This window comes from Haemaphysalis longicornis, unplaced genomic scaffold, assembly GCF_048455015.1.
Source record: "Haemaphysalis longicornis isolate Haplotype H1 unplaced genomic scaffold, Haemaphysalis longicornis Haplotype H1 scaffold_7, whole genome shotgun sequence".
Classification (NCBI taxonomy): Eukaryota; Metazoa; Arthropoda; class Arachnida; order Ixodida; family Ixodidae; genus Haemaphysalis; species Haemaphysalis longicornis.
Window position 1 is genome coordinate 69,677,578 of NW_027526422.1, and position 16,259 is coordinate 69,693,836.

At 48.9% G+C, this 16,259-nt stretch overlaps 1 protein-coding gene across 1 annotated transcript; it reads right to left on the reverse strand.

The window, feature by feature from the left end:
* Positions 1–482: 482 nt before the first annotated feature.
* Positions 483–12,960, reverse strand: LOC144144438 (uncharacterized). Its single transcript, XM_077675878.1, has 6 exons — positions 12,530–12,960; positions 8,345–8,394; positions 8,166–8,201; positions 7,107–7,190; positions 2,541–2,603; positions 483–753 (listed from the first exon to the last, which is right to left on the reverse strand). The coding sequence occupies exons 1-6, from the start codon at positions 12,666–12,668 to the stop codon at positions 556–558; spliced, it is 570 nt and encodes a 189-aa protein (XP_077532004.1). The 5' UTR covers positions 12,669–12,960; the 3' UTR covers positions 483–555.
* Between the last annotated feature and the right edge of the window lie 3,299 nt (positions 12,961–16,259).

Sequence of the window (16,259 nt, forward strand, 5' to 3'; positions counted from 1 at the left end):
TATTTAATAGGTATTTTCGCCCCTTTCACCCACACAGTACTTTTTGTGTCTGAAGCAATGCTCTATACAACCGCGACATACTTCCTTTCAATTCTTTCAATTGAATTGAATTTAATTGAAAGAATTGAATTTAACTGCGGAATACTCAGTGACTGTTCGTTCGCCAGTATGGTTGGCGAACGTTCTATTTTTAAGAGCGTTTATTTTGCCACAGGGCATAGATGAGGGGGTATGAGTTGACGATGATCAAAGTTGGTTAGATGAACATGAAAATGTTCGCTTCGCCGATGAAGTCTAGGAGGAAACGATGATGAAGCCCATGTATCCACGCTGTGTGAGCGGATGTGTCGTCTACGCTGAGGCCCGTCGCCGCGAGATGTCGCATCCTCGTCGGGCGCAAGGCGAGGCAGGACGACGGCAAGTTCATCGGTTTCTTTCTCTCTCGGTTTCTTTCTTTCTCCCATGGCGCAGCAAGATTCAAGTCAAAATAATAAAGAACAGGTTTATTTAATCGTGGGCATGAAAGCGTGACGGGCTTCTCATGTCTTGCATCTTCTAGCCTTGAGAATAGGAAGTTCCTTGGGAATAGTAAGTGCCTTGGGAATTGGATGTGCCTCGGTAATTAGAAGTGCCTTGGGCATTGGATGTGCCTCGGGAATTAGAAGTGCCTTGGGCATTGGATGTGCCTCGGGAATTGGAAATGCCTCGGCCACGAGCCTGCTGTGTTCGTTGAGTTCCCTGAGTAATGCACTCCTGTAAAACAAAAGGACACGGTTATAGTTTAGAAGATCCAGACTTTTGATATCTGTGTACAATGTCTGTACATGTGCTATTTTGTCAGAGGCACGCTCTGACAGGATCAGAGACAGCTGGGCAAGTTGGAAAGAGTTGGAAAGTGGGCGCTGTGTAAACAAGGGGCTCAGGGAACAGGAGCTGTTCCCGGATTGTTCTAATTTGCCCTCGCATTCGTCGACCCATAGCCGTGAGTACGATGACCGGTAGTGGTAAATCGGTTACGGACGAATGACCCAAGGTTGGCCTACCGAATAGCCACTACTGGTGGGTAACTTAAGCACCCACAAATATCCAATGAATCAGCGGCCTCCCCACCCATTAGAGAACGCGGTGGAGAGTGTGTATGATAGATTGGGGAGTACGGCAGCGTTTGTCGTACGCAACGCACTTGCCTAGTACTGCGCAGCACCTTTCATTTTTGCTTTGCTGTTAACATCTGTGGTTAAACACATGAGTGCAAGCAATGATGAACCGTTATTCTGCCACCTCCTATCAAAACGTGCCGGGAAACTTGAATGGTAGTAGTACTGGTTTATGTGCGTGCACGGGGCATTCCGAACCCTCGCTGGCTCCAATTTTAGGGCCCCTTTACAAGCACATCAATAATTCCGTTTTCACGAAGCGATAAAAGACCGGTCGTTAAAGCACTACCATGGGGAAGGCGTTAAGTGTTTTTTTTTTTTTCTTTTCGAGCGAAGGCTCTGCTACGCTACGTCTTTCAAGGTCATTCATCGTGTCGCAACTGAGGAGCGTCGCCGCTGCCGTACCATGCACGTGACCAGGCGAGGGTGCAACGCCTGCTTCGTCTGCGCTTGATTCATCAATTGCGAGCCGCCTGAGCTGTCCGTGCGCGCCCTTAGCGCAAGCGAAAAGATTAGTCCAACCATCCAAAACATGTAGCTGGACGGCAGGTTGAGAAATCTCAAGCAAAGGAAAACTTTCACGAAACACTCAGTGTATTATAGCCTTTGCTTCCGTTTGGGATAACTAGGTTTGGAAGTTTTAACTCTGAGTCATTGTTGTGCTCAATCAGTATACGTGCCATGGAAATTGCGATAAGAAAAAGAACAAATGTCTAGCCTATCAGTTTAAGTGTTGTCTCATTTGCCTGTGCGAGTAGGAGGCGATCCATGTAAATGTCAGCTCCTACAACGTTCACACGGAAGGAAAATTTACAAAAAAAAAGGAAGCTCAAACACGTAAGGCTTGAAGGTAGCGAAGCTGTACGCAACCTTCACGACCATCACGACGGTTTAAGTCCATGGACGATTGCAGCTTATTTACTTCTTCTTTGCTGCCGCAACGACCTTTACTCAATCCAATCATTGTTGCTAAAGTGTGAGCTTCTTTCATTTTTTTTGTAAGTGATAATCATTGGGCATCACCTTAGAGGGGCGTACGCTATGACTTGTATTTCTCCTTCCCAGCAAGCGTTGCCACGATTACGGTGGGGGGGGGGGGGGGGGGCAATCTTGGCCAATCTCCCTAAGTGGGTATGCTTGGCTTGACAAACGTGCGAAGGGGACACTGTGCGGTCGTCGCGAGGCAGGCATTTCCTTGGTTTTGTTAACTGCTGGGCTGTCGCCGCGAGGCCCGCGCTCACGTGCGCGCGCTCGGCAATTTCTTGGTATTTTTAACTGCGGACACGAAGAATTACGAATTGCTGAACAGCTTCGCTGTTGAAAAAGGGCGCTGTACGCATCGCTAGGAAACAATCAATTTTACCATAGTGACATTGTACTTACAAGAAAGCCCTGCAATTTTCGCTTCATATCCTGGGCCACGAGTGGGCTTGGTGCCATCGAGCTCTGAAATTATTCCAACAGCCGAGGAGGACGCATGAAGATGTGAGAGAAAAGTACGGTGTTGGAACTTCAAATCAAATGCAGCCTGCATGCGGTGTCTGCCATTCAGCCATACGCGTTCCGTCTCTCTCTCTCTCTCTCTCTCTCTCTCTCTCTCTCTCTCTCTCTCTCTATATATATATATATATATATATATATATATATATATATATATATATATATATATATATATATATATATATACAGTCGAGTCCATTTATAGCGATACCGTTTATAACAATATATCGGATATAACGATGAACAGCTATGGCACCGTCAACTTTTGTATTCTTTCTATGGGAAAATAAACCGCTTATTACAATGCTCCAGTGCCACGATATCGGATATAGCGATTGAATGTGGTGATATTGCGCACCAAAAGTGCAACAGTGACGACTCTAATGACGCGGCTGCGCTGCTTACTCAGGTAGTGTCTTCGTAGGAGGCTCAATGCGTGACGCAGTCCCTGGGGGCTTTGTTTCCGCCAAGAAAATTTACCTCAGCTAGGTGAAGCCCCTTAGATGCTCTTGGAAAATATTTGCGCTAGCTTCACACGCGGCAAACAATATGTCCGACTGTGGCATCTTTTCCGCAAATTAGCAGTAGTACCACCTCGCTGGCATGCGAATAAAATGTTTTCACCTCTGTTCTATCTTTTTATTTCGCAACCCGCTTATAGCGATTATCGGTTATAACGATGGGATTGCTTTGGCACTTGGATATTGTTATAAGTGGACTAGACTGTATATATATATATATATATATATATATATATATATATATATATATATATATATATATATATATATATATATATATATATATATATATATATATATATATATATATCCATCACTCAAAAGTTGAAGCGCGCAGTTCAGGACTCCACACGCGTAATCCAAGTTAGTGAAGACATGCCGGTACCGGACAAACACCTCGTCAATCTCTGGAATACGAGGGAACAACTATGCATTCAGTACTTGAACAATGGAAGGCTGTTTAAAGATCTTCTCAGGGTACGAAAAAAGGCGGCTGAGGCTCGACGGTACGCCAAACGACTAGCGCGATCGCGGTGGCTCGACCACTGCGCCTCCTTTAGTGAAAAGACCGGCTCAACCAAGCTATGGCACACATTTCGTACCCTGATAGGGAAGGCCAAAGCCGCGCATACGGGCCGCAATATTTGTCTGGCAACCAGCCTTTCTGCTGCAGAATTTGAGGAGGAGGCCGCTCGCACATTTTTCCCGCAACCCAGCATTCCCCCGGCACCGACTACGTATCAATGGCAACCACCAGAGAATGATGTGGCCCAAAATGCGCCGTTCACTCCACAGGAAATGGCAATAGCTCTGGGGGCGATCAACGTGAGGAGCGCGCCCGGTAAAGATGGGATTACATGGCGCATGCTTCAAAACTTGGATGAAGACGCCAAAATGCAGTTGTTATCAGAGTTAAACGCTGTGTGGATGTCCTGTGAGCTGCCAGTCGACTGGAAGCACTCAGTAGTTTACCCCATTCCCAAGGCAGGAAAAAAGATGAATAACATCAACAACATGAGGCCCATCTCCTTGACTTCTACACTTTGCAAGCTTCTTGAGCGCATGGTTCTCACCAGGTTAAGCTACATTCTTGAGAACGCTGGCGCAGAGCCGTACTATGACGAAGGGCAAACTGGATTTCGCCCTGGTCTGTGCACCTACGACAGCCTGCTGCTCCTGCGCAACTTGACCGGCAAGAAGCGCCGACGAACGAAGATCCCCGCCGTGATCGTGGCAGTCGACCTCAAAAAGGCTTTCGACACCGTCCGCCACAGTGCCATTATTGAAGCTCTCCAGGACTGTGGTGCGGGTACGCGCGTAATTAATTTTGTTAAAAGCTTTTTAAATGGCCGCACGTTTGAAATTAGAACGGAGCTAAACCATCCCCGCGTCTTCACCAATACAACTGGTGTACCGCAAGGAGCCATCCTCTCGCCCACGCTGTTTAACCTAGTGATGCGGAAGATTGCAAAACAACTTCGCAACATTCCACACCTGCAGCACACTATGTACGCTGATGATATCACCATCTGGGTTGACCCTCGATGCACTACGCTGAACACGCAGCACGTCATCGACACAATTCAGCTTGGACTTGATACCATTGACAGGTGCCTGCCTCCGACTGGAATGAGTCTGTCTCCAGAAAAGACAAAATACCTCGTCATTGGAGGGCTCGACCATCTGCAGGCACAAATACATTTCACGCTGAATGGTCAACCCATCGAGCGTGCTGCCGACAGGTGGCTCCGGATACTTGGCGTACCACTCCACGAAGACGGAGGGGCCAGTGAATGGATCCGGCAAATCATATGTGTTTGGAAGCAGCAGCTTCATATCATCAAGAGAATTGGAGGCCGCTTCGGCGGGGCAACAACGCAGGTCCTGCGCACACTTACACAGGCCGTCCTGACTTCCAAGGCGTGCTACGGTGCTCCATGCTTTGCCCTTACGAAGACACAATATGACCGACTGGAGACATTACACCGCGAAAGCCTCAGAGTAATTACTGGTTTACCTCGGCACACCCGCGTGGGAGAACTCTACCGCTATTCCCAGCTGCCCCCCCTCCGCGCTATCATAACGGAGAGGGTCGAAGGCCACAACAGGAGACGCGCCGCAACCCGCGCGGGGCAGCTTGTCCAAAAATTGGTTTCCGGTCAGAGCGATTCGCTTTTCCCGCAACTGCCGGCTGTTCGAGCCCCTTGGGAAGATGTCTTGGTTCGTGTGTCAAAGCCTCTATCTCGCCTGCGTGGCCGAAACCATAACCACCATGAGCGCGCCGCTATTGCTGCACGCGCAGACCGCCGAGCCGGCGCCATCTTTACAACAGCAGTCCTAAATGAAACAACATCTCGCGCTTCACTTGCCTGTATTGACGGCCACATGCGCATTTCCCGCACAATTCAATTTCTTCACCCTCCAAGCCCATGTCAGACCCGTCTTGCGGCAGTTCTTCTCGCTGCGGAGCACATTGAGGCAACTTACGGCGCCGGTGACAACCACCACTTCACAATATTTACGGACAGCCCCCAAGCCCTCGATCGACTTGGCAAAACCCCATACGTCGGAACTACCTGCGACCTCATCAAGACCATTTGTCGCAGACTGCGAGACACACGCAATATAGTCGTTCGGGTAGACTGCGTCCCGGGACACGCAGGCGGAATCGGCAGCGAGACCGCTTACGCGTGCGCGAGCGAGCACTTTGAACTCCGCTCCAACCCGGCGTTGCCCGTCCCATTTGCACAACACGACCCCGACCCCTCAGAAGCAAAAGCGGCAGCACGGCACGCGTCCAAACAGTCGTTGCGAAACTTGGTTCCACCAGACCCCGCCCCCCTGCCCGCTGGATTGCCCCGTGGCGCACAAGTACTTCTGCACAAGGCACGGGCTGGTGCCGCGCTAACCGATGATGTGTTGGCCAAGTGGCGTGCGTATGTGCCAAAACGTCACCACCGTGCCGTCGAGGTTGCGCAATCTGTGGCCACAGTTGCCTGCACCTCTTGCTCCACGGGAGCCACGCCCACTGTCCACCACATGTTGTGGGACTGTCCCGGCCTTCAAACGCTCCGTTTACAGTATCTTCCGCCCGGCGTCCAGCGGCTTGTGGAATGGACAACCCCGCTGCAACCCGCCACTGCAAGGCAGACGCTGCTTTCTCTGTGGGAGTTCGCGCGCTCTTCAGGCGTCGACCGCAGAATGTAACATTTAAACTCTCCCCCCCCCCCCCCCCCCCACCTTCCTTTCTTCCCCATGCTGACCGACGCGTCCACCTTCTGAAATAAAGTTTTGTTATGTTTATATATATATATATATATATCTTTCTCTCTCTCTCTCTCTCTCTCTCTCTCTCTCTCTCTCTCTCTCTCTCTCTCTCTCTATCTCTCTCTCTCTCTCGCGCGCGCACACACACACACGTTTCAATGTTCAATTCTAACGGTTTTAACACAATCTAACGTTTCAATGTTCGCGCCGTGCACTTATTTAAGAACTTTTATGATTTATTCTAAACTTCCTTGGCTTTATTATGAGATAACGTGTCCCCTTACTCTTTTCACTAACCTGCGAAAGCGCTGTTTTGCGAACTCTGATACCTGTTCGAGGGGATGCGTTTAATAGACAAGAATATTCCCTGTACAAGAAAAACTCCCTCAAAAAAAGGAAGTGTTCAAACAATTTTCTTTTTCGTAAAAGGATCATGTGGACGTGAGTAACAAGATCAAATGTGATATAGCACTTCTGAAAAGAAAAAAGGTATATATACTTGTTTCGATGCCTAATTTATGTGGATAAAACCTGGTTTATGAGTGTCCTTTGTTCTATATAAATTTATGAATCCGTCGTCAAGTTAATGCAGTTTGACCATGAGTGGCTAAGGGCACTTACAAACTCACGTGGGCTGGGTAATAACGAAAAAATGACTTACTATTGCCTCGTTGATCTTTTGAATCACCGATGTGCGGTCGGAATCTGAGTAGCTGCTTGGGTCTCTGGATCCCACATTTGAGAGCTGTTAGAAAGGTTACATAGAAATGCATTTAAGCTGCTTTTCGTTTTAATTAGCCGAGATAACGTTTAAATAGCCAGAAAAATAAGAATTCGTCCCCGTCATTCCTATTCCCTTCGCTTTTGTCATTCGCGCTGGCTGCAGACTCGATTCTAAAGCACGTTCAAGCGGTGGCGGGAGTCGAGGGGCCCGTCGAAACAGGCAGCTGGCGAGCCACGCTTTGACTTGTTTGCCTGGCAATGGCTCCAGCGCGCAGCTCTCTGCACTTTTGAAGGCAGCTGTCCCTACGCGCTCCTGCACCACGCTCTTAAAAGCGACGCGGATCGACGTGAAAATTTCGCGACATGGACCTATCTGTTGCTCACGTAATAAAAATGAAGGGTGACCGCCTGAATCAGGCTGCCCTGGAGGTTTAAACTGGCTAACGCGCAGTCCCACGGTTCGGCGATTCGGGAAGGAACAGATGGCGGGTTTTTTGAGGACATATGAAGACGACGTGGGCAGTGGTGACAGGGGCTTGGTAGTCCCGACGTGAGCGGGAGAGGTGGAATCCCGCACATTCGCGTTCAGTATGACCCGCAACGGTCAATGGTAAGATAATACTGACAAAACAATTATTCTTGTCGTAAAACTTAGAATGAGGTTTTATGCACCAAGACGTCACACGTCTGATGTGCACTTGATTTAGAGCTCCGTGTACCAAACGTTGATAGTGTAAAGCTATGAATATACTACTGAGCGATGTAGAAAATACTGGGCGCGACTGTACAGTAGAGCTTTAATGTGTCGGCTTGTAGTCGCCGCCAGATTTGGGACTCTTCGAGAGAGGGTTGGGTGGAGCGGGGGGTATAGGCTTGGCGAGTGCTCCGACAGTAGCAAAAGAGGGCGTCAACTAAATAGGGTGGCTACAACGTGATACAGTCATTGGAAGAAGTTCAAAGTATGACGAAAGAGCTGTTCTGTGCACGTGAAACTCACCTGCCCGCTCTGAAGCTCTTCGTCGAGGCGCTTGAGCTGCAACATTACGCCGCATGGACGTAAACCCAGCAAAGCAACAGGAATAAATATTAAACACGAAAACAGCCAGTTGGCAAGTTGTTGCGGTAGTCGCTGTTGCTTAGGAGTTATATAAATGAAAGAAATGGGCTTTGTATTACCACTTCCATTTCCTGATCCGTAAAGCGCTGCCGTGAGAAGCATGTTTGCTCTGCAAAAAAAAAAAAAAAAAAAGCAACTGCTTAATGTCAGCGTACCTCTTCTCCCTTGGTTTTAATCAGTGGCTTAATAGATACACAGGTTTAATTATTTTCGACGTGGTTCCAGCGCCAGGTTCCGCCGGTTATTCCTGCTTCCCTTTTTATTTCTTCCTGCTTGACCGGAGGAACGAAGGGAGGAGGAAAAAGATAGAATAGTGTCCCTCCTTACGCACACATCTAAAAACATAAAATGGCACCTTTATAGGTAATCCTACAGTAGTTTTCACAGCAACAGCACTAATGCAACGTCACTGCGAGGTCACGGCCGAGCACGAGCGTGGTAAACACTTCCACGGAGAGCATCACGTCAACTCCGAACCACGGCCTTGACGTGTCCCTCTTACACTGCCCTAAACGAAAACTGCGCGTACGAGTCACGCCGTGCACTGCCAAGCCTGCTTGCAGAACTTACTGTCATTCGGGATGGTCTGCAGGCGCTTGCATCGACACTGACTAGTGGGGACAAGCTGGATCTTTACACTGACTCAACGGCAGCGATTCTGGATTTGCGTCGCGTTGTACAAGCCCGGCCGCACGCATTCAAGCGATTATGGACACTTATCCATGCCCTGTCCGCGTTTTGTGGATTCGCCGGGACATGCTTCTTGCCCACACAGCGGTGGATCGCGCCTGCCACAGAGACCTCCCACGGCCACTACCACTTCTTTTAGTGTCCACCATAGAAGAACTACTGGTGGAAAAGGAAACCCTCCGTCGCGCCACGCGTACTTTACTTCCACCGAGTGGAACTGACCTCCCCAGTCGGCTCGCTCGTTGGGAGGAGGTCGTGCTGCGGAGGCTTCGGGTTGGCGTGGCGTTATCCCCAGCAGTTACCCACGCTTGGCCTTCCCGTTATCGCGTGCCGTTTGCGGACACCTGCCCCTTCTGAGTGCTTCCTGCGTCAGGAGCTGATGTTGAACACCCGCTGTAGACTTGCCCCGGCCTTAGAGGCGCCCGAACGCAACACCTCCGAGGCACAGGGCTCCATTCTGGGAGAACCCCAGATCTCAAGCGCTGGATATGGGGGCCCCAGCACCGGTCTCTTCTTGGATTTTTGCGCGTTATGGCTGCAGTGTTGTACATATTAAAACTTTTTCTTGTGCCGTAGGGCAGTCTCTCGCAAAAAAAAAAAAAAAAATACTTAATGCGAAACCACTGAATGGTCCATTGAACGAGAAAGCCGACGTCGGCGTTGTCTATTGCAGCGAAACGGCACGTAAATTCCAATTGGCTGCGAACGCGGGCATGCGCCGGCCTGAAGTCCTCATTGGCTGCGAGCGGGGGTATGCACCCTCTCTGAACTACCGACGCACTTCAAGGAGGTTAGAGGGAGAGAAGAGGTTAGAGGGAGAGAAGAGTGAGGGGCGGGGGTGTTGCGTGACGGCCCGACACTAGGCCTAATGTTTCGCTTTGCGGTCATGCGTCGTCAACCGGCACCCGCAGCTTCGCGTACAACGACTTTGACGCTGCTTGGAACATCCTTAGGCTCAACATTAAGGTTACGGAACGTTAAGGCTGAGTAGAGGCCTGAGAATGGCGATTGGCCAAAGCTCTTACAAAGAGCAGGAAAAGACGAAAAAGAAGAAAGCGAAGGAAAAAGAAGACGAAACTCAGTGACATAAATCAGTGAGAAATGATGCTGACCCATTTTCACAGCATTAGAGAAAGCCTAGGTTCCACCGTAGATTTTCTTTCTTATTTTTGCTCCCTTTTATAGGACGTACGTACGGCCTGGCTAGCACGATAAACAAATCCTTAATCAGTGCCTACCTGCTGTGTGCCACGTGTTGCTCACATAATCAGCAATTCTTGGCAATCAGCGTTCATTTAATAGCTTTAGTTGCTCTTATCCGTTGCGAAATCGTCAAGTATGAAGCAGCAACTGCCAACTGTATTAACACAGGCTTACATAAGCACGAGGTATCTTTTTATTGGCCCCCGAAATTGATAAAACGCTGCTTGGCTGAAATAAGCTACCGAAAATGTATATCGCGAGACAGCTTGGTTACGTGCATGCACAACGGAGAAACGCTCACACAGCAGCACCCACTCACGTTCTTAGATGCACCAATTTAAACGAGAGGACCTAGGCCACTGTCTCTTCAAGAAACTGCGCTTGGCCATGTTTCTAGTAAATTTCAGGACTGGCCCGAAGTTGCCGACCTACGGTCCCGTTAATAGCGCCAATCTCCGCGATCACATTCTTCAAGTGGCCACGACGGGCCCAATCACTCTAGCATGCTTGGGCGAACCGATAGATCGGCGGCGGCACAGTTCTGCCACATTTGGTACGCTGGCATCTCCCACCAGGGCCCGCAAAAGGGCCAGTATGCGGGCCACGTCACTACGACATGCTTGCGATGTAAGAGCACAGCGCTTGCGCCCAAGTCTGCGTGCAATTAGAATACTGTCACACTTCATTGCGACCCTATATACACAAGGGCCACTCAAGACCTCTCACTAAGTAAAATGCCAGACACTTGCAAACCTGTGCAACAGTTTCTAAAGGTCACGTGGTTGGCAGGACCACCAGCGCGTGCTGGGCATGCGTCTTAATTGTCCACGCACACTATAGCCTTCGCCGCGTGCACAGCGCTACAGAGCCTTTTCTTGCAACTTCTCGAATAGTACGCACTTTTCTTCTACAAATTTCTTTATTTGTTGCGCGATTATTCTCATTAATTTTTTTTTTCTCCAAATCTTCGTTTTCTAAATCGGGCACAGTAGCCCCAATAAAGCTCCCGATCCTGGCCAATCCCCCAAGTGGGTATGCGCCACAAACGAAGGAACAACAGCAACAACAACAAAATACCAAGTAAGAATTGTTCGTGTTCTTTCTCCCTATATTTACACTATTAGCTCTGAACACACAACATAAATTGTTTGGCGGAACTTTTTTCCAATGCTTCCAGCGATGTATGAGCACTTCGCTAAGGCAGATGCAGAATTCCAAGCCTTTTTTATGTTAATGCAAGAAGCCTTAATGATACTCTTATGTATGGTATTAGAGGCCCACTTAAGCACCTCTACCCTGGTGGTTATGGTCTATAGTTTTAAAAGGGCCGCGAAGACACAATACGACTTCGTTTAATTTAAGACGTCCTATGGGATGTCCTGTCGAAGTCTGCGATAAAATTTGTATCATTGTTATCCTGACAAAGCTGTCTTTCTAATAAACCAAACTTGTATTTTGTCTTTGGCCCCTTTCAGGGTCGTCAAAATACACACGAGCTGGAATCTCACACAAATGTAGAGGTATCTGCGGAGTTAGAAGCGTATACCGTCAACCACCTACACGGAATGTCCCGAATCCTGGTACGGGGAACCGTTATTGGTAGTTTGACGAAACAAGCTCCGGGTGCTACGGATCCGTTTATAGCATACTATCATCGGTTACTGCGTACTAAATTTTAGGCGAAACTTAGTTAAGATATTCGCTACAACGCCCTTCGCTGGCGCCTACTTCTGATGACTGATACATATTATTCATACGCTATATACAATGACTTCACGTATATCAGTTGAAACGTTTCAAACGTGGCTTCCCAAAATAAAGGCACCGTTTTGAAGCCTCAACCATGAAGTTAAAGGAGCCATGAACACGTCCCGATGACAGCGTTGCAATTTTACCGCAAACATCAATCAGCTAGTCGAGATAATTAGGAAAACTTGTGAAGCAGCTGCGACTACCCAGCCACCTTCCAGCGATTTTTCCGTGTAGTCACCAGAATTTTGCTCGTGCAATTGGCGACCGCCTACCTGACTGCGCGGCTGTGGTGTGCCCTCCAGTTCCGTTTGATCGTACACCTGAATGGGGACGTGCGGTTCTAACACACGAATAACTATGTTTCTTATGCTGGCCTATATTGCGTAACACCTATTCATATTACATCACTTTAGCGCGAAATTCGTTTTTTTTTATTATTTCCCGCGTTTTTTTTTTCGGGTAAAAAAACGACTTTCGTGGCTGGAATGCAGCTGAGTGGGTTAGCAAAGGCCAGTTCTTTCAAGTTGAACGAAGGTGTACTTTGTCTTCATGGTTCCTTAAAGTAAACGCTCACAAAAGTACCGAAGAAGCAGTCATACCTTCCGCGCTGAGATCAAATTGTCTGCTTGCATCCGACGAGGAGCCCCGCTGTTGGTGGCCGTAGCCCCCACCACGCTGCTCTCGCGCCAAAGCGCTCGCAAGGAAGAGCACAAAGAGGGCATTCGAAGCGCTGGTCATGCTTCAGCCGAGGTTCGAATCGACTCGGGACGAGCGGCAAACCGTACGCACTTCAACGCTCTGCTTTAGTCACTATGAATGACGCCTTGAGAGTTCGGTTTCGTCCCCCCAACCCGGACGACGCTGCTACCATCTACGTCACGTGTGCTGTTCAGTCTCCTGTTTTTCAATTGTCCCAGTAGGTAAACCCCGCGAAGCCTTCTTCTCATTGACCCAACAATATACAGGAAGCGACCACGAGTGCAGCAGACACCTTCTCTTGTTCGATGGTTCTGGGTTCCCGCGTGACTCGTCTCCCTTTATTTCTCTCCTGTGGTCGCGTCAAATGTTTGAACACCTGCTTTCCTTTTTCTTTCTGTGGGCTTTCGACAGTGGCGTAGAAGTGGGGCTCTAAGCTCTCCGGTTACCCTTTGTTCGCAACAATGAACTGCCAAAGACCCGCTGCAAGGACGGCGCGCGACAAATTTGCGCAACGGCACTGCGCTAAAGTCGGCGCCATTTGCTTGTGCCGCAGGTGATTCCGTACCGTCTCATTTTTGTCATTCCGAGGCTGCGTATTGCACCTTCTGTGGAAATACTCCTTGTGCGGAAATACTCAAGTGGATGAATTCCTCGTAATGAGTCTTGACGCCGTCCTTTCTCCAACTACACTTCTGGATTGGATGGGATTGGATTGAATAAACATAATGTAAGCCGACAGAACGACGTTTTTACGCGCCGCGACGCGGGCCACAGACTGACCATTTTCAGTAAACACGCACATCTGAAAAACACGCACTTCGCGCTAAAATAAAATTGGGAGTCTGCTACTTCTGAACGAAAATACACAAGCTTAATGAGTCGGCTACCGATACGGAGCGGGTCGTAACTTTTCCGGAGGCGTGCGCTGTTCGAGCGCTAGCTCGATCCAAGTACGATCAGATAATTTGGGATTGTCACTCCACTGTCAGAACCAGCGTGATACCAGTTTTGACAACGTTGTTCTTTCCCCGTTACATGCCTACAGACACGTAAAACAGCTTGGTAATAGAGCACCCCCGCTAAGATTGAGAACTTCTGAACTAAAAAAAAAACTGTAGCTGAAAATGGGAGAAAAATACTTCAATGTGGCATGTTGAGGTTGCTGAAGGTCAAAATCAAGTTTCAAAACCGAAACTATGGCACAGACTACTTTCCTGTCTGAATTCACCATCCACGCACTTAAAAAATTATGCTTAGCGATCTGCTCAAGGGTGACCTAGGCGACGGTCCATCTCCCCACACCCAAGTTTATCGTCTTCCCCTACAACTGTTAAGCATAAAGAAAATATTTTTTTAAGGCCAGTCGTCTTCGTCGGTGGCCGTCCCACATGGTGGCGGTTAGGACATCCGGTGCGAGCAGGCGCGGCCTTTGTCGGAATGCGCGGCGTTCGAAAGCGGCGCGCAACACGTGCTTTACATTCCCGCGCTGCTCGCCCCAGGACCCGCGCCAGTTCGTGCGTCGAAGCGCCCGACACTAGGATTTAAGGGTCGCACAGAGGAAGTTAACTTCAAGGCTGTCGAGGCGACGAAAAGAAGATTAGAATGCTGGTGGGCGAAAAGCAAAAACGCCCGTGTGTACGAGATTTCGGCGCACGTTAAAGATCCCCAGGTGGTCAAAATTAATCCGGAGCGCTCCACTACGGCGCGCCTCATCGCCTGCGTTGCGTCGGCGCGTTAAACCCCACAATCAATCAGAATGCTGGTGGACGAAAATCTTGCTTCTATATTGCCTAGGACAGTTACCACCTAATTTTGTGCCTATTCAGTTTTTTGTGCCTGCCCTAAGCAGCGCTAGTATTAAACCAAGCGTATAAAACATAGGTGTATCAGCCCTTTTTGGTAAGATGACACGTCATCACCCCGCTACAAAGGGGAAACCAATAGCAATCATCATCATCGTCGTCGTTGCCGTTCTTAACTTGTTCCCGAGGATGTCCTGCACCTTAGCCTGTTCCCTAATCCAGCTGCTGTTTAGCTATCCCTCAGCGTGGCCCCTTTGGCGAGACCTCAAGTTTCTGCCCCATAAGTCACTACTGGAAGAACGCATTGATTAAATACAATCTTTTTGAGTGACATGGGGAAGCTTTCTCTCAGGATGTATGAATTCTTTCCAACAGCCCACCCCATGCTTATTCTGTGGGTAATGTCCCTTTCATAGTTTGGATCAGCAGCTATGACTTGCCCATTGCAAGATAGACGCGATCGCCCGCTGTTTCCAGGACTTTGTTACTTCACTTTATTAAAGTTTTTTTTTTTACTTTTCGACTGTTAAAATTGATAGTGCGACACTAGATATCGACAACTCATGAAGGAGTTGGGCTACTGGGGTTTTAGGTAGTCGATGGTCTTCCGTTCCTCAGCATGCTCTTGTAACGCTAAGCGATAAAAAATTAAAAAAATGTTCTTGCATTTTTGCAGCCGCCCCATTCCACAAGGATGAGCGTTGTTGTCCCACACAAGGGCCGAGCGCCAGACCTGGGAGCCGCTTGTACCTATTTTACCGGTAGGTGCCCGGCGCCACCAAGGCACACGAATGCACATGGTGCCTTCCACAGCCACTGTGGACGCTCAACTCCGCAACAGCGTGTGGCATATACATTTCATTACACTTGTTTTACCTTTACATTTATGCTATATACTTCTTCTACATTTTATTACACTTTTACTATAATTTACTATATACTTTTACTTTTACTAGTGATAAGCTAAGTGAAACACCAATTTAAATGTGTCACACACTAAGCCTAAATCACACACACACCGCTCCGAATAACCACACCGACCCGACTCCTTTATTCCCAACACTCAACCCTTACCCCTCACACTTTACTCCTTCCTCTCTTCTCCAGTCCCGATGATGATGATGGTGCCATCACGTAGTGCCCTCTCTCGGCACTCCCTGCTTCTGTCGTCGTCTGCGCCACGCCACCCTCACATCGCTATGGCTGCGTTCCGCTGCTTTCCCAGCCACAACGCGGACGACGGCACGCGAAGAACCCCCGTCCACCCAGGTCTACCCGGGCTTATCATGTTTGGCTCAAACGGTAGCCACGACGCGTGGTTAGTCATCCTGGAGAGCCATTTTTATGTCAACGGCGTCCAGTCCAAGGAAACCAGGAACCTTGTCACCTTGCATGAAGCTACCTGCCGACCTCACTGAGCACATCCAGCTGCCGGGCCCAGGACCCAGTGTGTATGACGACCTACAAGGCCTCGTCCTCAACCACTACGGTATGAAAACTCGGCAGACAACAATGGTAACAAAACCCAATGCCGTTACCACCACTACTCCTCCATTGCTACCCTCGGTCTCTGTACCGGAACCCTCACAAGGCGACAAGGCCGTGATACTCAGCGGACATTCAGAGCTACCAGACCTCTACGGTCTGCCCGAATTCTATGCACCTCGCTACGACATCTGCTTCATTCAACTAGAGAGCCACTTCATTGTCAATGACATGAGAAGCCAACCACTGCGCTATCAGCTCGCAGCAACGCGGCTACCTGACAGGCTCCTCGCACAGCTACGGCTAGCACCATCTGGACCACAAATGTACGACGATTTGAAGA